Source organism: Peromyscus leucopus, chromosome 8b (genome assembly GCF_004664715.2).
Source record: "Peromyscus leucopus breed LL Stock chromosome 8b, UCI_PerLeu_2.1, whole genome shotgun sequence".
NCBI lineage: Eukaryota > Metazoa > Chordata > Mammalia > Rodentia > Cricetidae > Peromyscus > Peromyscus leucopus.
The window spans coordinates 98,857,263-98,881,346 of NC_051086.1; the positions used below are offsets into that span (position 1 = coordinate 98,857,263).

A 24,084-nucleotide genomic window follows, 5' to 3' on the forward strand; every position below is an offset into this window, starting at 1 on the left:
GGCTTTTGAAACCTCCAGGCCCACCCCCCCACCCCCACCCCACCCCAGTGACACACCTCCAACAAGGCCACACCCCCTAATCTTTTCCAGACAGCTTGCCCAACTTCGGACTAAGCGTGCATATCTATGAGCCTGTGGGGACCAATCTCATTCAAGCCATGGGGGGACGATACAACTTGCTAAAAATAACGTGATAAATAAATGAACAATTTAGGATCTCCAGCTCCAAATGCTCTTAGGGTCTTCTGGGAAGCTGTCTGGGATTCTCTAGTTTTCTTTCTCTTTAAAAAATTACAGTGTGTGTGTGTGTGTGTGTGTGTGTGTGTGTGTGTGTGTGTGGCGCTCACATGCCATACATAGCACAAGTATGGGGGTCAGAGGACAGCTTGGGAGAGTCAGTTCTCCCCTTCACATGTGTGTCCAGGGGCTCAAAACCCAGGTCATCAAAAATGGTGACAAACCTTTTTCCCCACTGAGCATCTCATCAGTCCTATATATAGGACTAAACTTCCCTTCTTTAATTTTTTTAATTACTGACTTATTATTACTGTGGGTGTGCACCAGGCAGGTGTAGGAGGTCAGAGGACAACTTTGTGGAATCCATTCTTTCTCTTTTTCCATTTTGACGTGGTTCTAGGCTTTGACCTCACTTTGTCGGGTTTAGGAGGCGAGTGCCTGTTGCTCACTTAGCCATCTTGCATCCCTTGGTATGGTTTTCTAATCCCTCCTGTATTTTCTCACTTCATTGCTTGAGCTCGTGAGAAAAACGTCTCTCGCTGTGTCATTCATCATCCATCAGCTCTTTCATTCATGCAATGAAACCGTGTTTACAATGTGCCAACTACACAGCTAAGCCATGCATGCATTCAGCCTGACCCTCAAGGAATTTCATTCTGGGGATGTATTCAGAAGGGTGGGGGTGCAGGGGAATATGGCAGCAGAACCGACGGGGTCATTGCAGCAAACAGTGACAAATCAGACAAGATCAGAACTGAACAGAGCAGGCTTTCACTAACCAGCGCAGGCTTCCACGCACTGGTCGCTTTGCTTGCGTTTCAAGGGACTTCGCCGGATGCGGCTTGGGTAAGCGTTTTTGGCCAAGCCCTTATGACTACTAGCGGCATTTAAAAGTTGGCTAACTTTCCTCCACCTCTCTTCCGTAGACCTCCTCCAGAAAAGGGAGGAAAGAAGGGCTTTGCTTCCGACCAGGGGGACCTATGTCACGTGCTCCAGATCGCCTTTCGAACCGTCCGTGTCTCGGCCCGGCTGGGGTTGCTAGGCAACCGGTAAACTCCACAGCTCCCAGCCGTTTGAGCTGCCCTGGAGCCAGACGTGTCTTGGGCGCTTCCCGGGCGCAGTGTAGCAGGAGAAACTGAGCCCAAATAAGGGACTGGAGCCCAGGAGGACGTCAAGCCTGAAAGGAAACCTGGCGAGAGGAGGAAAGAGCCCCAGAGGGTAATAATCACAACAGTGCAAGAAACCTAGGAGATTCCTTCTAGGAGAATTGGGTGCTGGAATCAGGACCAGCGCTCCTGGCGCTCTCCCGGCCACATCAATCCTCGCTGCCCGGAATATTCTCCAAGTTCTAGGACCTCTACAACCCCAAGCACCTTGCCTTCTGCATCACTACCCACCAGGCCCTGACCCTGACCGTGCCCCGAAGTGGCGGGACTTCTTTCAGGCTTTCAGGTGACTGAAGCAAACGTTCGGCCCGGGGAGGATGGGCTGTTAAGAGAGCTTTCAATTAAGAGAAGGGAGTGGGAGAGGGAAGGGCACACGCCTATGATCCCTGCACTCGGGAGACAGATACAGGAGGATTGCCGAGAGTCCGAGGCAGCCTAGACTACTCATTAGGTTCCAGGCCATCTGACAAGAATGGAGGGACGGTCAGCAGTTAATAGGGAGCACTGCTCTTGCAGAAGACCAGAGTTTGGTTCAGGTGACTCACAGGCGCTGTAACTCCAGCTCCAGGGCATCTGACACTTCTGTCTCCACCTCACTGCACTTGTGTGCACATACCCAATGCAGACATACCCACACACACCACACATGTTTACATTCAAAATAAAGCCAATTTAAGAAAAGTGAGGTGAGGGGAGTAATTGTGGGAGATCATAAGAGTACTGTGATCTGGGTACAGACGCTGTATGTAATTGCATCCTTTTGTTTGCCCCTCGGTCTGAGAGCTGGTCTTACCATGCCCATTAGGGTCCTGAACATTAACCTTGTCCAGAAGGTTCTCAAAGACATGGAAGGACGCAAGGAGCCTCCCTCTGCGTTCCTCCCTCAAGCAAGGCTCCTCAGTTCCAGGCACACAGATGAGCTGCCCCAGGGACAAAGGCTGGCCCTCCTCCTGGCCTCTTTCCGGCACTGACACCCTGCTTCCTGTCATTCCCTGGCTTCCCTCCCAGCTGAGTGCCATGCTTTCTGTTGAACCACAAGGGTTCTCTCTAGGAATGACTTTGCTCATCATCTTCATATGACCCACCAGGATACAGGAAGTGGTCACATGTTTTGGTGCTTGGACGGGCTATGGAGGTTCCTTGTGGTTCTGGTTTGAGATTTGTGGGGGCTGGGTGGTAGCAAGGTGGTAGAGCACCGGTATGTGTGAGGTTCTAGAGTCTGTATTTAGCAGAGTGTGTGTGGAGGGGAGATTGCGGTTCTTCATGCTTCTGGGTCTCTAGAATAGAGCAATCTCCCCTGACACTCCTAGGCAACAATAATACTCTTTGGTCCCCTGTGCTACACACACGCCCTTGCAGACACTCTGCTCAGACCCTGGGGGAGCCCACCCTGCAGCACTTGTCTCCCAAAAGAGGGAAAGACTGTTGTGACATCCTTGGATGACCTTGTCACTTATCTTTGCACCATGCTAGCTTGTGAGAAAGCCTGCACTGCTGGTCCTTGAATGTGCTATCTTCTGTCACCAGGCTAGCCTTTAAATGTCCCTCTGTCTGCCTCCAGACAATGCCTCCGTTCTCCATGCGGCTTGCCTTGGGAAACACCAAGGAAGAGAGCAAAGCTGTTAGAGTCTGATGGGGGGGGGGAGGCCGTTTTTTTGTTTTTTTTTTTTTCTCCCTTCCAGAATTTTCCCATTCTCTTAAGTATCCTTGTGTCGCCCTAGGAGTCAGCTGTGCACAGCAATTGGAGATGGGAGAGACAGCCCTGATTGCCTGAACCAGCTGCCGGGTCTGGGAGCACGGGTGCTTTTCATGATTGGTGGAAGACAGAGGATTTAATTGACTTTTCATCCTTTTTCCCCAAGGCTTCCATTTCATCCACACAGAATGAAGACGGCGGGACACCCGATGCAGACTTGCTGCCTTGCCACCCTCTGCCCTCTGAGCCATCGCGGCCCCCCCCCCCCCCGCAGAAGGGAGACTTTCCAAACCACTTTCTCCAAGAATATAGTTTGTGTTGGCTTTGGGGTGGTTTGAAGCATGCTTTTATTGTTTTTGAGACAGGGTCTTCATGCTCCATCCGGCCTTGAACTATGAGGCTAGCCTTGAACTCCTGATTCTTCTGCCTTTACATCCAAGTACTAGGATTACAGGCATGTGTCACCATGCCTAGCAGTCATGCTGCCTTCAAGGAGCAATATATGGATGCCAAGAGACTGGGGAGTTAACCCCCACCCACACCCATTCTTCTCACTCACACCCCTGCTCCAGCTGTTCCCTTCCACTCTGGTACTGCTTCTAGATTGACATGCCAGCTCTCAAGCCTCTCAGTTTCCAGACTCAGTAGCCAGCCAGAGCCGTGGGTCTGACTTATTTTTTTTTTTTTTAAGATTTATTTATTTATTATGTATAACAGTGTTCTGTTTGCATGTATCCTGCAGGCCAGAAAGGGCGCCAGATCTCATCACAGATGTTGTGAGCACCATGTGGGTGCTGGATTGAACTCAGGACCTCTGAAGACAGCCAGTGTTCTTAACCTCTGAGCCATCTCTTCAGCCCCGGGTCTGACTTCTTATGTCATGGAGCCTTATAGTTTCTGCTCTTACATTTAGGTCCACACAGCCCATTTCAAGTTCATTTTTGTATATGGTGTGAGGTATGGCGCTTTCTGATCTTTGGCTTGGGAACATCCAGTTGTCCAGCATCATCTGCTGAAAGACCATTCCTTCCTGTTACATCCTTGATGGTCCTCAGAGATCAGCTGACCATAAACACAAAGGTTTATTCCTGAGCTTTCAGTCTGTCTCATCGTCATGTGTCTCTGCATCAGGACATCACTGCCTTCATTACTTATGGTGGATTGATCGATTGATTGGTTGACTGGTTTTAAAAAGTGTTTTGAGTTTAAGTTTCACTGTGTAGCCTTGACTGGCCTGACACACATTCTGTAGACAGGCTAGCCTAGAACTTGCAGTGATCCCCTGCTCTGCTTCTTCAGTGCTGAGATTATAGACATAACACCATGTCTAGTGCATAATTAGGTTTGATTGTCTGTCTCCCCTTTCCCTCCCCTCTCTCCTCTTTTTCTTCTCTCTCCTCTGTATGTGTGTCTTTGAGATAGGATCTTTTAATTTTTAAAAACATTGTTTTAAAGATTTTTAAATGTTTATCATATGTGTATGTTTTGCCTGAATGTGTGCCTGGTGCCCTTGAGGCCAGAGCATGACATCAGATCTCCTGGAACTGGAGTTACAGATGGTTGAGAGCTGCCAATGTGGGTGCTGGGACTCAAACCCTGGTCCTCTGAAAGAGCAGCCAGTACTCTTTACCACTGAGTCATCTCTCCAGCCTCTGGGAAAGTTTAATTTTGTTTGTTTGTTTGTTTTTTGAGACAGGGTTTCTCTGTGTAGCTTTATGCCTTTCCTGGAACTCACTCTATAGCCCAAGCTAGCCTCAAACTCACGGAGATTCGCCTGGCTCTGCCTCCCAAGTGCTGGGATTAAAGGCATGCGCCACACTGCCAGGCTGAAAGTTTGATTTTTATGTATGTGTATGTATGTGTGCTTGCCCTCTTGTCTGTCTGTATTGTGATATGCGAGTACTGGGAACCACACTCCAGGCCTCTGTAGAGCAGTCAGTGAGTGCTATTAACCACCCAGCCATCCCTTCAGCACCAGCAGAGTCTGACATAGCTCAAACTGAAGTTCAGAGTCCACAGCATAATGCCCCAGATGACCAGATGACCATCCACCGTACTCAGCCTCCTAATGCACAGCGTCAGAAGTTCCTTTGTGCGGAGCGGAGGACGGTTGGCATTGTCTTTCTGTATTCTCAGGACTTGATAAGGAGGCCTTTCCTCACACCCTGTTTGTGTGCCAGCCCCTCTGCAGCCCCTTTGCAGCTGCAGGTCAGCCCTGGAAAGACTGAGTGACCCAGTCAAGGACACACTGCTGGTGAAGGCATGGCCAGAACTCCAGGGTCTTACCAGCCTTTTTTTTTTTTTTTTTTTTTTTGGTTTTTCGAGACAGGGTTTCTCTGTGTAGCTTTGGAGCCTGTCCTGGAACTCACTCTGTAGCTCAGGTAACAGCCTTCCTTATAATTATTTTTTTTTTTTAATTAGAGTAAGTGTGTGCATGTGCATGTGCTTGTGCAAGCCACCATGCACACGTGGAGGTCAGAAAACAAACATGTTGGAAATAGTCCTCCCCTTCCGCCATGGGCTCCGGGGATTGAACCCGGGTCTTGAGGCTTGTGCCACAAACACCTTTACCTGCTGAGCCATCTCGCTGGCCCAATTCTTGGTTCTCATGGCTAAGGAGCACAAATCAGGGACTGTCTAGTTCTGCTTGTTGAAGAAGCAGCCTGGCTTTTTGTCCCTTCTCAAAGTGGCTCACAGATGCACATAGAGCAATGAAGAAGGCATAGATTCCTCTGCGGCCACCAGAGGAGGTGTAGAGCCTGGGAATCTGGCACTCTGGCTTGGATGAGCCTTTGAACAGTTGTGGGTGTGGCTGGGGGTTCTTAAGAGATTCAGGTTTCTCTAATCTGTTGTACCATGTGGTTCAAATCTCAAGTGTGGTAGTGGGTTTAGCTCAAAGTCATGGTCACCAATATTGCTTCCTGCCTCCAGCAAGTGTATTGATTCAGTAGAGAGTGTGTAATTTTGTGGTAGAACTCTGAAGCCAGGCATACACCTGGGCTACTTGTCAGTGATGTGACCCCAGGAAAGTCACCTTTCAAGTGAAATGGTGGTTTTATTGCTCACCTCAGAGGACAAGGGCAAGAACCAAACAATGGAATTTATACTTAGCATACGGTCGGCACTCAGATGAATTAAGTTATTCTTGTTGTTTTGTCTTGGTTTATTTTGTTTCTTTAAAGATTTTGTTTTTTCTGGGCATGGTGGCTCATGCCTTCAACCTCAGTATTCAGGATACAGAAGCCAGTGAATCTCCAGGTTTAAAGGCAGCTTGTCTGCATGGTTAGTTCCAGGCCAGACAGACCCTGTTTCAAAGAAGATGTATTTAGCTCTGTGTGTGAGAGAGAGAAAAGTGTGGGAGAAGGAGGGATTGGCATTTACACACATGCTGACGGCGGCCAGAAGGTGGCCCTGGATCTCCTGGAGCTGGAGTTACAAACTTCAGTCCTCCGTAAGAGGAGCAAGTACTTTTAACCAATGAGTCCATCTCTCCAGGCCCCTTTTAGACAAGGTCTTACTATGTATCACAGGCTGCTTTTGAAGCATAGGCTGGCCTTGAACTCCTGCTTCAGTCTTCCCAGGGGTGGGAGCACAAGTGTGAAGCATCATACTTGGTTTCAGAGGAAAGATTTTTGGCTTTGATTTTGTTTGTTTGTTTTGCTTCTATGTTTTGTATTTTGAGACAGGGTCTCATGTAGCTCAGACTGCCTTTGAACTTGCTATGTAGCCTATGACGATTTTAAAGTCTTATCTTCCTGCCTTGACCTTCAAAGTGCCCTGATGAATGGAATTATTTGTAGAAGTGTGTGTGTGTGTGTGTGTGTGTGTGTGTGGTGGGGGTTGCCTGCATCCTGTGTGTATATCTGTGCACAATGTGTGTACACTACCCATGCAGGCCAGAAGAGGGCGATGTCGGGTCCCCTGGGGCCGGAGTCAGAGGTGCTTGTGAGCAGCTGTGTGGGGGCAGGAATGGACCCCAGGGTCCTAGGAAGAGCAGCCAGTACTGTTAACCACTGAGCCATCTCTCTAGCCCCTAAATTATTTTTTAAAAATACAGGTGTAGCTTCTGGAGAGATCCCCTAGGATTCCCTAACTTGGCTCCCTGCAAACCAGATGCAAAACGCGGCCCTGCCTCCAGTGGGACCTGAGGAGATGAGCGGTGTTGGTGTCTGGGTGGGACCCCTCCCCAGTCTCAGACTGTCCTCTATCCTGCTGCAGCGGTCGCAGCCATCACCATGGAGATCGTCTACGTGTACGTCAAGAAGCGCAGCGAGTTTGGGAAACAGTGCAACTTCTCAGACCGCCAGGCAGAGCTGAACATCGACATCCCGCCCAACCCTGAGCTGTCCACACTGTATGTGGAGCGGAACCCAGTGGACACGGGCATCCAGTGCTCGGCCAGTATGTCAGAACACGAGGTGAGTTCCTACCCTGGAGACCCAGGGTGGTCACTGGGGAAACTGGCCTATCTGGAAACTAGGCAGAGTGGACGAGAGCTGGTGCTGGAGGTGTATGGGTAGAGGAACCCCAAGACTCACCCCTGTGCCAGGATCAGTAGATAACACCAACTCTTCTTGGGCCAGAGCAGGTGGGTTCACGGAGTGCACACGGCAAGCCCACGCTCTGAACTGCTGTTGATGCACAGTCTCTGTGATGTTGAAGGGTGGATAATTAATTACTGTTAATATGATATCTCCCAGGATGGGTGGGTGGATTCCAGGGCTCGGTCACCTCCAGATATGGCTGAGGATCGCTGTGAATGTGGCGCAATACAAGCTGGCAAATCTACTTAAAGCATTATGATAATTTTTTGTATGTGTGATTTTTTTTTTTAAGTCTGTAGCAGAGGGTTATGTACACCCAGCTTGGCCTTGAACTTGCCAAGACAAGAATGACCTCGAGTTTCTGATCCTCCTGCCTCCATCTCACAAGTCTGATATTTTTTGTTTGTTTGTTTTTTGAGACAGAGTTTCACTATGTATTAGCCTTGGCTATCCTAGAATTTACTCTGTAGACCTAGCTGGCCTTGAACTCACAGAAATCCACCTGCCTCTGCCTCCCTGAGTGCTGAGATTAAAGGCATGTGCCGCCGCCGCCACCACCGCCGGTCCACATGTCTGATTTTTAAAGATTACACCTATTTCTCTGTCCAGCAGAGAAAGAGAGAGAGAAAGAGAGAGAGAGAGAGAGAGAGAGAGAGAGAGAGAGAGAGAGAGGAGTCAATCATGTGGTTACTGAAATGAACTTGTGGATGACAGTGTTGGGTCCCATTACAATATCAAAAAGATTGGACATGTCTAGAACTGCAGTGTTCCTCCCAAGGCTTCTGAGGCCTCAGAGCTGTCACTGGAGTCATTCTGGGCATTTGACCCTTCTGAGAGAACTGCCAGAGGGGCTTGAGAAAAAGGAAGTGCTACCTAGAAAATTCCCACTGTGTCCCTGTGAAGCGAGGGATCAAACTCCAATTCTGTCAGCCACACTGAGAATCATGTGGAATGAGCTAACCCATCTCATCCTGCCCAGGGCCAACCAGTGAAAGTATCACTTGATTTGGCCCAAACACCTTCACCATCTTGTGGGCGTGAGTGACCTTGGTGACTCATGTGAATGAGCTTCCTGCTTTTTCAACCTAATTGCTGCTTCCAGACTCAGGATGATGGTGCTCATGGCACAGCACACCCCTCAGGGCTTTCCAGTTGTAGCCCTGCGCTTCAGAGCATCTCACTCTAGGAGAGCCGGCTTAAAGTGTGGAAAGGAGATGGAGCAAACAGTTCATGGGCATGAGGATTCCTTCCCCGCAAGATAATGAAAAGCTTTGGAACTACAGAGAGGTGATGGCTGCACCACACTTTCCAGAGATGTAGCTCAGTTGGTAGAGTTCTTGACTAACATATGTAGAGAGCCCTGGGTTCCATTCCAAATGTTGTATAAAGTCAAGTGTAAGCCAGGCGTGGTGGTGCATGTCTTTAATCTCAGCACTCAGAAGGCAGAGGCAGGTGATTCTGAGTCCAAGGCCAACTTGACCGACACATAGCGAGTTCCAGGCCAGCTAGGGTTACATAGTGAGACCCTGTCTCAAAAATAAAATAAAAATAAAACCAAGTGTGGCAGTACACGCTTGTAATCCAGCACCCTGGAAACAGAGGCAGGAGGGTCAAAAGTTCAAAGTCATACTCAAGCTACAAAGTAAGTGTGAGGCCCACCTGGGCTACATGAGACCCTATCTCAAATATAAAATGAATGAATGAATGAATGCAACTTTAGCTGGGAAACTGTCCTGCCAGCTCCACAGAATGCACCAGGCAAGCCCACATTCTTAGTTGCTGTTGATCTGCACTCTCTGAAGCTAAAGGATAGAGGACCAATCACTGTTACTATATACCCCAGGATGGGTGGATGTGCTCCCGAGCCTATTCAAGATAAAGATGGGCTGGGTGGTAGTGGTGGCACTTGTTTTTAGTCCAGCACTCAGGAGGCAGAGACAGGCGGATCTCTGTGAGTTCAAGGCCAGCCTGTCCTACAGAGGGAGTTCCAGGCCAGGCTCCAAAGCTACACAGAGAAACGCTGTCTTAGGAGGAAAAAAAAAAGATGAAGATGGAACTGGGTTTTCCATGACCGCCATCACCCCCTGCAAAGCTGTCAAGGTAGTGAGTGCTGCTGAGGCCACTTGTTGTCACCTGAGGACCAGAGAGGGCCTCACTTGGTGGCTTTGGTCAGGGCACCCCTTCCTCAGTATCCCCTTAAGAGCTCAGGGTCCTGGGACCCCAGGATCTGAGTTTGCAGAAATGGCTGAATGCTTAGACCTGTGACATCCCATCTGTGGCTCTCCGTTTAGGCCAACACAGAGCGGTTTGAGATGGAGAGCTGCGGGGTCAACCATGTCGAGGGGGGCTGGCCCAAGGATGTGAACCCCCAGGAGCTGGAGCAGACCATCCGCTTCCGGAAGAAAGTGGAGAAAGATGAGAACTACATCAATGCCGTCATGCAGCTGGGCTCGGTTAGACTTCCCCCCAGCTCCAGCTGTCCCACCCCAGTTCCCGCAGCTTGGACGGTGCCCAGGCTGTGCCGGGCCCCAAGTAGGCTTCTGTGGCTTCCAGCCAGGGAAGGGGGACCTCACTGCTGGCTACAAAGGCCTCTAGCCAGACAGGTTTAAGAATGAAAGAAGAGGGCTGGCAAGATGGCTCGGTGGGTAAAGGCCTTTGTCACCAAGGCTGATCACTTGAGTTGGAGCCCTGGGACCCACATGACAGCTGGAGAGAACTCACTCCTGTAAAGTATCCTCTGACCTCCACACATGTGCAATGGTGAGCACATCCCCCCTCCCAAACACAGGCACACATGCAATAATAGTAATTAAATAAATAAGATGCAGGGAGACCCTTGGCAAAGGGTACCCCAAAAGAGCTTGTCAATCAGTCAGTAATGCTCACTCATGCACAGAACTGAATTTTAAGTCTCTGCCAGACACAGCAGACTGTAAACTGAATCTCACATGCTTCCTGTCCCAAAGAGTCTGTGATTCACTCTGAGAGTCCAAGACAGACAGACAGATTTTGCCAGATACCATTAAAAGAAACTCTGTCGGAGACATGGGCTTGCTCATTTGCTCCATAAGGAGTGAATTTCCTGCTGAAGGAATCAAAGAAGGCTCCTGGAAGGGTGTCGGGCTTGGGCTAGACCTTGCTGAACATCAGAAATGACAGGGAGGACCTTTGGGGTAGTTTGTCCTTGACATAAGTGCGATGTGAGCCATGCTTGTATGCCTGTGTCCCCAAGAACCAATTGTAATTCTTTGGAGGTGATGCTTCCCCCACGGAACAAGGGCAGGGACCACTCCGTGTTTCTTGTCCTTCTCAGGCTGTAAGATAGCCCTGCTTGGCTAGAACAGAGCTCTCTTCACCCCTGAGATCTCCGGGTGTCTCCACAGATCATGGAACACTGCATCAAACAGAACAATGCCATCGACATCTACGAGGAGTATTTTGATGACGAGGACGGTGTGGAGGTGACCGAAGAGGCACCGTCAGCCAAGACCATCAACGTCTTCAGGTAGCCCCAGAGGGAGAGTGCCAGGTCCCCTAGAGCTGGAGTACAGGTGACCTGCTCGTAGGAGGATGCTGGGAACCATCTCGGGCTCTCTACAGGAATCTGATACCCTCTCTGGCCTACACAGGCACCAGGCACGCATGTGAGGCACATATGTACATGCAGGGAAAACACTGATATACGTACAATAAATAACTATTTTAAAAAGTCATTGCTCTTAGCGAAATTGAGTAGGAGTGCAGAGAGTTCTCACGTCCCTCCCACCCTGACCGCACAGCAAACCTCAGAATTTCTATCAAGCCAGTGTGGCGTTTCACACACCTGTAGTCCTGGCACTCAATAGCCTGAGACAGGAGGACTGAAAGTTCTAGGCCAGTCTGGGTTACAGACTTTGCAAAAAAAAAAAAGATGGTACACACATGTAATCCCAGCACTTGAGAAGCAGTGGCAGGAAGTTCAGGAGTTCAAGGTCATCCTCAGACGGATATGTAGGGAGCCTGAGGTGAGCCTGAGCTGCATAAGACCTTGTCTTGAAATAAATAAACAAACAAACAAACAAACAAACAAATAAGAATCAGCTAACCAAATCTCCACTATGCAGGGGCCATGGTTTCCACTAGGGGGCACTCTTGGACCTCAGTCTGTAGATTTGGACCAAGGTCCAATGCAGAGCAGTTTTTCACTGCCCTAAAAAGTCCTTCCTGCTTTCCCTGTTCATTCTTCTGCCCTCCAACTCCTGGTGCCCGCTGATCTTTTTATCATTGCCAACTTCTACAGGACACACGATGCTGTATTCTCTGTGGTCCAGTTAGTCTGCCTTCTTTACTCACTAATGGGCTTGTTTCTCTGAACCTTTTCTTTCTCTCCCCCTTCTCCTTCCTTCTTTCCCTCCTTCCTTCCCTCCTTTTCTTTTCTTTCTTTCTGAGACAGGGTGTCCTGTAGCTCAGGCTAGCCTAGACTCACTATGTAGCCAACGCTAGCCCTGTATTCCTGATCCCTCTGTCTACCTCCCAAGTGTTAGGATTAAAGCCCTTGTTTTATGCTGATAACTGTGGAATCAGGCTCCCAGTCAAAACTTTCATCAGGAAAAAGTGTTTAAACTAGGCCAGTATGGTAGCACATGCCTTTGTACACTGGTGCATGCCTATAATCTCTATACTTGGGAAGTGGAGGCAGGAGGACCAGAAATTCAAGGTCATCCTCAGTTCAAGGCTAACCTGGGGTACATGAGATCTTGCCTCAAAAAATATGTATATATTATTAGCCTAAACTTCATTCATTTGTTTCCCTGGCTGTTTCCTCTTACGTTCTAGGTAGAACCATTGAGACTGGTTTTCCATGTAAGGGAGTCTTGTCAACTTTGGCTTTTCTGTGGGGTTTGCTTTTATTTATTTATCCATGTATCTATTTATTTATCTATGTATCTACTTATTCGTTTATTGAGACAAGGCCTATCTACTCTGAAGACTAAACTGAGGCTGAGGATTACAGGCAGGAGCCACCTGTCCTCCAGCTTCAACCTTGTAAAATAAGTTCCTAAGTGAATGTGGTTGCTTAGGTCCACTTGGATTTTTTGAAAAGAATTCTGATAAACAAAGATTTGGGGGAACCCTACTCTCCAATCCCCTGCCTTCCCCGCTCTCCCTCCAGGGACCCTCAGGAGATCAAGCGGGCAGCCACACACCTCTCCTGGCACCCTGATGGCAACAGGAAGCTGGCAATAGCTTATTCCTGCTTGAACTTCCAGCGAGCCCCCTTGGGCATGAGCCACGAGTCCTACATCTGGGACCTGGGTGAGAAACAGGTGGTTCCATCCACAGGCCAGGGAGGGCTGAGGGGCCAGGTCAGAGGTCAGCAAAGCTCAGGGAGCCGAGAGCACAAACAAGGGATCAAAGTCACTCCATGGTGGGGACCAGGTGCAGGAGGAAGGCTCTTGTCTCCTCCCTGTGTGGGAAGGGGCAGGCACACCTCCACAGAGCCAAAACAGACCCACAAAGTTCCCATCCACTCTACATTTACCTTCCACACTGGGGATGAATTCTACGGCCTTGTGAGTGTTAGGAGTTGTTACTCCCCAGCCTAACTCCAGATTGTTCATCTGGGGCATTAAGATCCATGGGATCCCGGATCCATAGGCTCCCCGTACCAGAAGGATTCCTACTTGACCAAGAGGGGGCCCTAGTGGAGGGAAACCATTCCCCTTTTCTGATACTCACCTTTCACCCGTGGCAGACAGCGACTAAAAGACCATTTTCTACAGGCAGAAATGGTAATGACGGTAAATGTGTAGGCACAACTCGGAACTGACACTCCGATCCTTTCTGCAGCTCATCAAATTCTGACAGCAGGCCACCCTCGCCCGGAGTCGCTCCAGTTTCAACCCTGGTCCTCAGACCTGGGTGGAAGAAATTGACAGAGAGTAGATTATTTAAAAAAAAAAAAAAAAAAAAAAAAAAAAAAAAAAAAAGGCCGGGCGGTGGTGGCGCACACCTTTAATCCCAGCACTCAGGAGGCAGAGCCAGGTGGATCTCTGTGAGTTTGAGGCCAGCCTGGTCTACAGAGTGAGTTCCAGGAAAGGCGCAAAGCTACACAGAGAAACCCTGTCTATAAAAACAAAACAAACAAAACCCTACAGATCGATGCTGTTTGTGGGGAGGGCATGTGTGTCACGGTGCACCTGTGGAGGTCGGGCGACAACTTGGTGAGGTCATTTCTCTTCCACCTTTATCTCAAAGGACTCTTGGGTCACACCAGGCTTTGGCAGCAAGTGCCTTTACCTATTAGACCATCTCACTGGCCCCAAGAGTAGAGTTGATGTAACACCTCAGTGCCGTTAAATCACGGACCACCTGGGGACTTGGAGTTGGCTGAAGCAGCCAAGGAATGACAAACAGACAAACACAGAAAGACAGACACACACACTGAAAAGCTGAGGCAGGCAGTCTGGACTCTCTGCTGGGGACACCTCAGTGTCCAGGAAGCTCTGTGTGTTTGCTGTACAGAGTTGAACAGAGATGTGAGGTTATTGCATATGGCTGAGCAAGGATCTGGGGTTAGCACGTACAGCTGAATCAAAGAGGCAGGCTTAGGTAACCTTGGTAGGAGTGATCTCTGTAGGCGCGCTGTCTTCAGTCTGTAAATACCTGAAGAGGAGAAAGCTACGGCAGACATTCTCTGCACACACCTCATTCTCAGTCTGCCTAAGGAAGCTTTACCGGTTCCCTCTTAGCCTCACTCCCAGCAGGGGATGCGGGGGAGGTGAGGCTTTGCCCTTCCTCCCTAGGTCTGAGGCTCTGGGGTCCTGGGCATGGCTGTGCCTGTGTCAACAGCACACACACACACACACACACACACACACACACACACACACACGCACACACATTCACTCAGGACCTCACTCACTTGGACTTCCTCCACTCCCTCTGCCTTAGGATCAAAATTTCATTTCATACCAACCTGGGGAATGGACGAGAACTGGAATTCAGTGTATGAATACACACCCAAATCCTGATTCTCACCCTCACTGCCCCCAGATAAAGCCACTAGCCAAGATTCAGGCAAGAGAGGCCAGAGGAGAGGAAGCATGCTGATGCTGTATTTATCCCCCGCTGCAGCACATAGAATCAGTTAAACTGATCGGCCCGGTCCTTCCTCTGTGTAGGCCTAATGGATTCCCCCCCCCTCTTTATTTTAGAAAACCCCAACAGACCAGAAATTGTCCTGAAGCCGTCTTCCCCTCTTGTCACCCTGGAGTACAACCCCAAGGATTCCCACGTCCTCCTAGGGGGCTGCTACAATGGGCAGATAGGTAAGGAGACCCCCCCCGCCCTGGCCAGCAGCCAGGCAGGGCGCCGCTAACCCACAAGTCCACCAGGGCTCAACCTGGACTTAGCAGGTCATTCCGGAAGCTGACACTGCAGTCCCCTGGGAGTTTGCTGACACTTTGGGCTGGCCTCCAGTCATAACCATTCAGGTAAGTCTAACGTTAGCAGGCAGCAAGAAGGTTTTAAAAATCATAATTCAGGCCAGGGAGATGGCTGTTTTTAACAAAATCTCAGTCGTTAGATTTTTACCACTCCAGATGCTGGGGTGAAAGCCTGCTAGCTCAGAGAGGCAGAGAAAGCACCCAGCTGACCTCCCTCCTCAGCCAAAGCCTCCCGCCTTGTCCAACCAGGCTCCTCAAACTGAACGCCCCCCTTTTACTTCCTGTGCGTCTCTCTATCCATCCTCCTGACTGCCTCCTATTCTCTATGGTTTTTGTTAATAATCCTATATTCACATCCTGCCAACCGGTTGCTTGCTCTGCCTCTTGACCTATGGTCGACTTTATTAAATTCCATTTACAATGAGCAGAAAGCTCTTGGATTAAAGGTGTGTGCTAAGGCTGAGCCACACCACAACTTGAAACAGGTTTTTCCAGTAAATAATGCGATCTTGGGGGTTCACAGTGTGATCAAATATCCTGGAACAGATGGTCCCATTGGTAAGGGTGCCTGCCATTAAACCTGATGACCTGAGTTGACCTGTGTGACCCACATGGTGGACAGAAAGAATAGTTGCCCGCTGACCTATACGTATGCCATGGCACGTATGTATCCACACACGTATACATACATAATAAATAAATAAAATGTAGGGGGTTTTAGTTTGTTTGGTTTTTGGTTTTTCAAGATAGGGTTTCTCTGTGTAGCCCTGGCTGTCCTGGAACTTGCCCTGTAGACCAGGCTGGCCTCGAACTCAGAGATTTGCCTGCCTCTGCCACTGAGTGCTGGGTTTAAAGGAGTGCGCCACTACTGCCCCAGCAAATGTCATTTTGGGATTTTGAGTTTTTTTAAAAAGAGCTCAGATAAAGTCAAGGACCAGGACCAGCCATGGAAGAATGTGAGGGCCATTGTGGAGCCCCTCTAGGGAGAGGTGTCTGGGATGAGTGTGGGTGACGTTAGGGAAGCGTCACTCCTGTATTGCTGTGATATAACATCTGAGAGGCAGGACTTAGGGGAAGAAGGGTTCCTGAGGGAACAGTACTTGGTGCTGGGAAAAGTGGGCTGCTCCCTGGTGGTGGGAGGAGCTTGCAAAGGGGGCTTCTCACTGCAGGAGAAGCAGATGGTTTGGGCCTTACATAAGGCGGTCCCCTCAGCAACACACACACTTCCTCCAGCTAGGTCCCCCATAAACACCTGGACATGTTTGTTTGTTTATCACTTTATTTATTTGTTTGTTTATGCTACATTTACACACACACACACACACACACACACACACACACACACAGAGAGAGAGAGAGAGAGAGAGAGATAAAGAGACAAAGAGAGAGAGAGATTCCTTTTCCTATGGTCCCAGTGATAACCCGAGGTACAATCTGGGACATTTATTGGGCTTCCTTACAGAGCACAGGAGAGGGGTTTCCTATAGGGAGTTTGGGTGCTCCATGCTCCTTTCCCCCAACAAGCCACCCCTGGAAAGCCTTTACCCAGCAAGGATGAGAACTTGCCCATAGCTTCACAGAGAAAGCCCCTTCCCCAACTCTTCCCCCTGGCTGTATACTGCAGCCTCCCAGCACATCCCCCACCCACCCACCCCAAGCAGTTAGGGCGGCAGCGCTGAATACAACAGGCCATGGGGGCAGCGGGATTCTCAGGGGAGGGTCTCCTGACTCCCTCCCCTGAGTATAAGCAGTCAACAAGCCCAGCTGGATAACCCTTTTGTAAGGGGCACAGCTGAACTCCCCAAGGTGGCTCTGATGGGGAGGTGGGGGTGAGGTGGGAGATGGGCACTTGAGTGTGGTGGTGAGTCTGTGAGAGTCAACACGTGGGAATCCATTCTCAGGTTTCACCATGTGTGTGTGTTCTGGGGATTGAACTCAGGCTTGGTGACAAATACCTTTCCCCGGGGACCTCTCTCAGCCCCCAGGCTTTTCTTTATTGGAAGCTAATGAATGAACTCAGTCATTCTGTTCTGCTTTGGCAGTGTCTGTTCTTCTAGGACTTTTCCATTTCGTCTAGGTCACCCAGCTCATTGACACATCATCTGCCGTCCATGATTCTTGTATGCTTTTAGTCTTGGGAGCTTTCTTATTTTTGTCTTAGTCGATCAAGAGAGTTTGTCAATTTGTCAATTTTTTTAAGAACCAACTTTATTAAATTTCTGAGGTTTTTTTTATCTTTCACTTATATTTTACTTCAATTGTTATTCCATTTTCTGTCTCAGATGTGTGTGTGTGTGTGTGTGTGTGTGTGTGTGTGTGTCTGTGTATGTCTGTATGTGTATATGTCTGTGTGTCTGTGTATGTCTGTGTGTGTGTGTATGTCTGTGTGTCCGTGTGTGTCTGTGTGCGCACGTGCCCAGGCTGCTGATTCTGTTGCCTCCACCTCCCAAGTGCAGGGTTCGCTCTCCACTTCCAGCTTTTGTGTTTATTTGTTTGTTTGTTTAAGACAGGACCTCATTGTGTAGCCCTTGCTGACCCTGGAACTTACTCTGTAGACCAGGCTGGCCTTGAACTCACAGAGATCTGCCTGCTTCTGCCTCCTGAGTGCTGGGATTAAAGGCACACACCACCATTCCTGACTATTTTTTTTTTATTATTTTATCATTTTATTTGGTGAGACAGGATCTCCATATGAAGCATGTATTGGACTTGAACTCGCTGTGTAGCCTGGGCTGGTCTCAAACTTGCATTAATTCTCTGCCTTCAGCTACTGAGCTCTGGGATTATAAATCTGAGCCTCTGTGCTTAGCTTTGCTTTGGGTTTAATTGTTCTTGTTTTTCTGATTTACTTTTATCTTTTGTTATGTGGGTATGTGCCCATAAGTGCAGTGCTCTTGAAGGCCTGAAGAGGGCATCAGAGTTACAGGCAGTTGGGTGCCATCCTCTGCAAGAGTAGTAGTATACACTCTTAACCACTGAGCCATCTCCCCAGCTTCCTGGTGTGTTTTTGCTTTAAAGACAGGGTCTTACTTTCTAGCCCAGGCTAGCCTTAAACTCCTGATTCCCTGAGGAAAAAAAAAGTCCTGGTCTGTCTCTCAGACCTAATGCATCCCCCGGGGAGCAGCCAGTCTGTGTCACAGCTATGGGCTCCATACATTTCCCTGCCATATCGTCCACTGTCTGCACCATAAAGACCCCAGCCAAGCTGCTGTCCTGACTTACTCAGCAGCCCTTCTCACTCATATTCATGACCCCTCTCAGTGGCTGTTCACACTGGCTCAGAACAGCTCAGCTCTGGGGTCCCCCTGCCAGAGGAAGGAGACTCCAGCTGTGACATCTGGGATCACAGGACCCACCCTGGAGTGCTGCTTTGCAGAGCAAGTTAGTCAAAAAAGTGCATTTCTGGGCCTGGCCTGACCAGGGACAAAAGTCTTGGCCTTGGGGGCTACTAGGTCAAAGCTTATGAGCAAGTAAGTATGTTTGCTGGTTCAGGAAATCACCTTTCCCAGAAATGGCTCTGGGTAAGCATGTGGGCCCTTGATGGCCCTCAGGAGGAGGGCAAAGCCAGATACATCAGGGCAGGAAGCAGGCAGGCTTTATGGGAAAGATGGAGTCACAGTAGAGGCTTGAGCATGCCCGTGAGCTTTTCTTCCTTCCTTCCTTCCTTCCTTCCTTCCTTCCTTCCTTCCTTCCTTCCTTCCTTCTTTCCTTCCTTCCTTCCTTCCTTTCGTTCTCTCTCTCTCTCTCTTTCTTAATTTATTTTTAATTGTATGTGCATTAGTGTTTTGTGGGTCCTAGGAACCAAACTCCAACGCTCTGCTAGAGCAGTAAGTAAGCACTCTTAACCACTGGGCCACCTCCCAGCCCCGCCTTTAATTTAGCATTTAAAATCCTGTACATGTGTGTTTGTCTCTGTGCGGGTGTGCAGGTGCCTGCGGAGGTCAGCGGAGGTCAGCGGCATCAGGTCCTCAGCAGCTGGAGGTTACAGGGGGTTGTGAGCCACCCAGTGTGGATACTGGGAACAGAACTCTGGTCCTCTGTGAGAGCAGCATACATTCTTTTTTTTTTTTTTTTTTTTTTTTTTTAAGATTTATTTATTTATTTATGTATACAGTGTTCTGCTTGATGTGTCCCTTCAGGCCAGAAGAGGCCACCAGACCTCATTACAGATGGTTGTGAGCCGCCATGTGGTTGCTGGGAATTGAACTCAGGACCTCTGGAAGAAGAGCCAGTGCTCTTAACCTCTGAGCCATCTCTCCGGCCCGCAGCATACATTCTTAACCAATGAGCCATCTCTCCAGACCTCTTTTTTTAACTTTTAATTTACATTTTTAAAATTTATTGTGTTGGAGGGTGTGGTAGTTTGAATGAATGTAATTGACCTCCATAATCTCATAGAGCATGGCACTATTAGGAAGTGTGGCATTGTTGGAGTGGGTATGGCCTCGTTGAAGGAAGTGTATCACTGTGGGCGTGGGCTTTGAGGTTTCCTATGCTCAGGATACTGCCCAGAGTTCAGCTGACTTCCTGTTACCTGCAAGATGTAGCACTCTCATCCAGCACCGCATCTGCCTGCACGCCGCCATGCTCCCCACCATGATGATAATGGACTAAGACAGAAGGGGTACATGTATGCCACAGCTTGCATGGAGAGGTCAGAGGACAATTTGAAGAAGTTGGTTCTTTATTCCCATGTGGATCTCAGGAGCTCAACTCAGGTTGTCAGGCTGTGGTAGGCACCTTTACCTGATGAGTTACCTCACCAGCCCTCTTTGTTTATTATTATTGTTCATTATAAACTTTTTTTTTTTTTTTTTGGTTTTTCGAGACAGGGTTTCTCTGTGTAGCTTTGCGCCTTTCCTGGAACTCACTTGGTAGCCCAGGCTGGCCTCGAACTCACAGAGATCCACCTGGCTCTGCCTCCCGAGTGCTGGGATTAAAGGCGTGCGCCACCACCGCCCGGCCATTATAAACTTTTTTAGACTTATTTATCTTATTTTGTGCATCACGTGTATATCGAGTTGCCAGAAAAGGTATTGGTGGAACTGGATTTATGGATGGTTGTGATCTACCAGGTGGGTTTTGGGAATCAAACCCAGGTGGTCAGGCTTTGTGACAACCTTTACCCCGGAGCCATCTCTTCAGCGGCCCCTGCGTGAGTTTCTTGCAGCATCATGTTCATGCAGCAGGGAGATCCGCCCACATTCTTACCTGGGGACCTCTGCCTGGGCTTCTTCTGCCTTGGATCCTGGCCTCACCCCTTTGCTTGGCCGGCTCCACCTCAACCTTAACTCCCTGCCACTTTCCCTACTGACCTTTCCTGACCAGCCCAGCCTCTCTACCTCCCGCCCGACTCCTGCCTCTCGCAGTACTGAGCCTGGTCCATTCCCAGGAGCTTCACCAGGGTGTAGGGTGATCTTAGGACATGCCTGGGGCACGATGGAGTGAATGAAGCCTACACTCCAGGAGTTCCTGCATAGATTATGTGGGGATGGTAGAAAATGTAGGCTGGTTTGAATGTAGCCCTGATCCTAAAAATCCAAACTCAGAGAAGCAGCATTCCTCCAGTTCAGCTCCTTATTGGGGAAAGAATCCCATTACACACACACACACACACACACACACACACACACACACACACACCAACTGCCAAACACAGCTCTCACCTCAAAAGGAAATGAGAGACCGTTAGTTCTAGAGTCAAATATGAATGACTGGTGGTCCAGAAGCATGGACGTGTTACACCAGATACTAAGTAACAATGCGAAAACAGTTCCACAAAGTTCTTCGAGCTGCACAACCGAAAACCACTAACCAAGGCTTTTTTCAGAGAGAGCTGTGGAGCCAAAAACACAACCAATGAACACTCACCTCCCTCTGCCAAGTATCAGTGAGACTAACAGGCAGGTGGGTTGTAGCAGTACAGGAAGCCTGTTACAGGTCTCACGTGTTATCTGACGACATTCTTCTGACCGAGTCTCACTATGCAGCCCGGGCTGGCCTGGAGTTTGCTATGTAGACCAGGCTGGCCTCGAGCTCGGAGTCTCAACTCTCCTCAGTCAGAGAAAAGCTTTACCGCAGGTTTGTTTAGTTTGCTTTTCTGGGAACTTCAGTTCACAGCCTCATCTTCTCCCCTGTCAGCCTGCTGGGACACCCGGAAGGGCAGCCTGGTGGCAGAGCTGTCCACCATCGAGTTCAGCCACCGAGACCCAGTGTACGGCACCATCTGGCTGCAGTCAAAGACGGGCACCGAGTGCTTCTCAGCGTCCACGGATGGGCAGGTACCACCTGGCTGGACCCCGGAGAGGAGGGGAGGGGCCCATGAAAAGCATGCAGAGAACGTTGCCTTCCAATCTGTTTTCCGTCATTTCTTTTATTGTATAGTGCCGGGGCTGGAACCCAGGGCCTCATGCATGGGAGGTGTTCTACCACTGAGCTACACCCTCCAGCCCTCTCCCCCTTTAAAAAAAAGAAAGGAAGAAAGAACGAGCGAGTCTATTTGGGGACACTAGTGTGTACCATAGTGCCCATGTGGGTACCAGGGATCAAACTCAGGTCTTCAGGCTTGGTAACAAGTACCTTTACCTGTTGAGCATCTCACTGACCTAAACTTTCCCCTTTTTAACACTGAATAGTGAATAATCTCAAAGATTCAAGGGTCCAAATAATCCAGAAGATTCTGAAATGCCTCCTCTATCCACAGCCTCCCAGCCCCTCCCTGGGACGCCAGTTTTCTGTGTCTGCCCTGAGATGCTCTCTGCATAGTCCAGCAAACACCCATCTTTCTCTGTTCTTCCTCCCTAACTTGCACATTTTACACCTGTGTGCACTTGCTGTGTTCCATGAGTCCACTCAGCAGCTGCTTCAACTTTCATGAAGTGTGATTTTGTGCCTGTTGACGGCTTGGTGTGGGTACATCATGCTTTGTTTAAGAAGATTTTCAGAAAAGGAACAGTGAAAAGTGCATTTGTGCCTAGATCCCTGCACACTTGCACAGGCTGATCTATAGCATGTGAGAATGCTAGCTCGATTTAGTTGTTTTTTGTTTTTGTTTTGTTTAGCGATACGGTCTCACGGTCTCACGTAGTCCAGGTTGGCCTTGAACTGATGGACTTACTGCCTCCACCTCCTGGATGCTGGAATTGCAGGCACGTATCACCATGCCTGGGTCCTGTGTATAGTTTTCATCTTGCTAGATATTGCTATATAGGGAGAGAGTTGTGCCTGCATCTGAATTGTACAGTTTGCCTTTGTGAGTCTTACAAATACGTCTGTTTCTCATTGGTCTCACATCCTTTGAGGCCCTGGATGGCTTGGGGGACAAAAGCCAGGGTCCTCCAGGTCTCAGTCACCTTCCCATGCCAGGTCATGTGGTGGGACATCCGCAAGATCAGCGAGCCCACCGAGGTGGTCATCATGGACATCTCCAGAAAGGAGCAGCTGGAGAATGCCCTGGGAGCCATCTCCTTGGAGTTCGAGTCTACGTTGGTGAGTGTTTCTTGCTCTTCCTTCCTCATCTTCACTTGCTGGGGCTATGGGCAGGTCGGGGCCGGTGTAGGAGATGCAGGGACAGAGGCCCCTCCCACCTGAGGCAGACTTACTCCATGCAGAGGCTTTACCGAGATGTTCCAGCAGGGGGCAGCAGAACACCTCCAGAAAGACCGCCGCTCTCACTGGCTTGAGGCTGGCCCTTCCCAGCCGGGGCAAGCTTTAAAACCAGAAAAGCAGTTTCAGGGGAAGGTTGCTGGCCAAGACCAGTATCCACACAGCTTTGGCTTCATTTGAGGCCCTAGGCTGATCACTTCCCTTCCTCGGGGAACGAAAGAGGTGTTGGGGAAGGAAAGAAGAGCTGCGGAGCCTGGTGGGAAAACAGAGCACAGACAATTCTCAATTGCACAGGCAATTCTCAAGTTGACAAGTAATGATTAGGAAACCGCCCAAGCGAGGAATGGCGGTGCATGCCTGTAATCCCAGCACTTCCAGGCTGGAGGCAGAAAGATCAGGCGTTCAAAGTCATACATAACAAATGTGAGGTCCTGTTTGAAAAAAAAAAAAAAAAAAAAAAAAAAAAAAAAAACAAACAAGAAAATAGGAAACAAGAGGCTGGTGAAGAGAGTTCAGTGGGTAAAAACATTTAATACACAAACCTGATGACCTGAGTTCAATTCCAGGATCCCACTATGGAAGAAAACTGACTCCCGGAAGTTGTCCTCTGACCTCTATGTATACATAGTATGCCATGGTATTCATGTATACACACACACACATATCATGATGATGGTAAATAAAAATTTTGAAACTTGCCAGGCCTTGGTGACACACACCTTTAATCCCAGTACTGGGAAGGCAGAGGCAGGCAGATCTCTGAGTTCTAGGCCAGCCTGATCTACAGAGCAAGTTCCAGGACAGCCAAGACTACACAGAGAAACCCTGTCTCAGGGGGAAAAATAATAATGAAATAAAAACTCCAAATTAAAGCCAGAAGCAGAAGAATCATTGAAAATTCAGGACCATCTGGGTCTATAGAGTGTTCTAGGCCAGCCAAGAGCACATAGTAAGACCATGTCTCAAATACACAAAACCAAAAACGAACACAATCAAATCACAAAGCTTGAAGTTGAGCAGATCAGTCACAGGAAGGAGTCAGAAGCAGAAAACGAACACTCTCTCACTAAATAAGGCAAGAAAATCCTGTTTCCAGGAGGTTCCTGGCTTGGGCTGGCTCCTCCTCTGTATCTTGCTGAGGTTTAGGCTTGTTCCCCCACCTGCACCTTGGGGGTGTCATTTGCTCAGGGTCCTATCCTATCATTCCTAGGACCTTGGGTGGCTCTGACCTCACACCTGCCCTGGGGACCCTCAGCCACTGACCAGAGTTCAACGCTGGGAGGATAAGGTGGAAAGCAAACCAGGTGCCCTGCCCAGTGGCAGAGGAGGAGCCTCTGGGCTCAGGGCCTATGGGTGGGGGAGCTCAGTAAGACCTTGTGCCCAGTGCTGGAATTTCTAGGCCACATGCT

General features: G+C 49.2%; 1 protein-coding gene across 1 annotated transcript in view; it reads left to right on the forward strand.

The window, feature by feature from the left end:
* The first annotated feature begins 1,645 nt into the window (after positions 1-1,645).
* Positions 1,646-24,084, forward strand: part of Dnai2 (dynein axonemal intermediate chain 2) — a 33,639-nt gene continuing 11,200 nt past the window's right edge. Inside the window, exons 1-8 of the mRNA XM_037201251.1 lie at positions 1,646-1,689; positions 7,318-7,517; positions 9,935-10,096; positions 11,027-11,148; positions 12,796-12,938; positions 14,840-14,953; positions 21,212-21,351; positions 22,436-22,558. Of these exons, the coding sequence (XP_037057146.1) occupies positions 7,335-7,517; positions 9,935-10,096; positions 11,027-11,148; positions 12,796-12,938; positions 14,840-14,953; positions 21,212-21,351; positions 22,436-22,558 (987 nt within the window). The 5' untranslated portion in view covers positions 1,646-1,689; positions 7,318-7,334. The remainder of the gene's footprint in view (positions 1,690-7,317; positions 7,518-9,934; positions 10,097-11,026; positions 11,149-12,795; positions 12,939-14,839; positions 14,954-21,211; positions 21,352-22,435; positions 22,559-24,084) is intronic.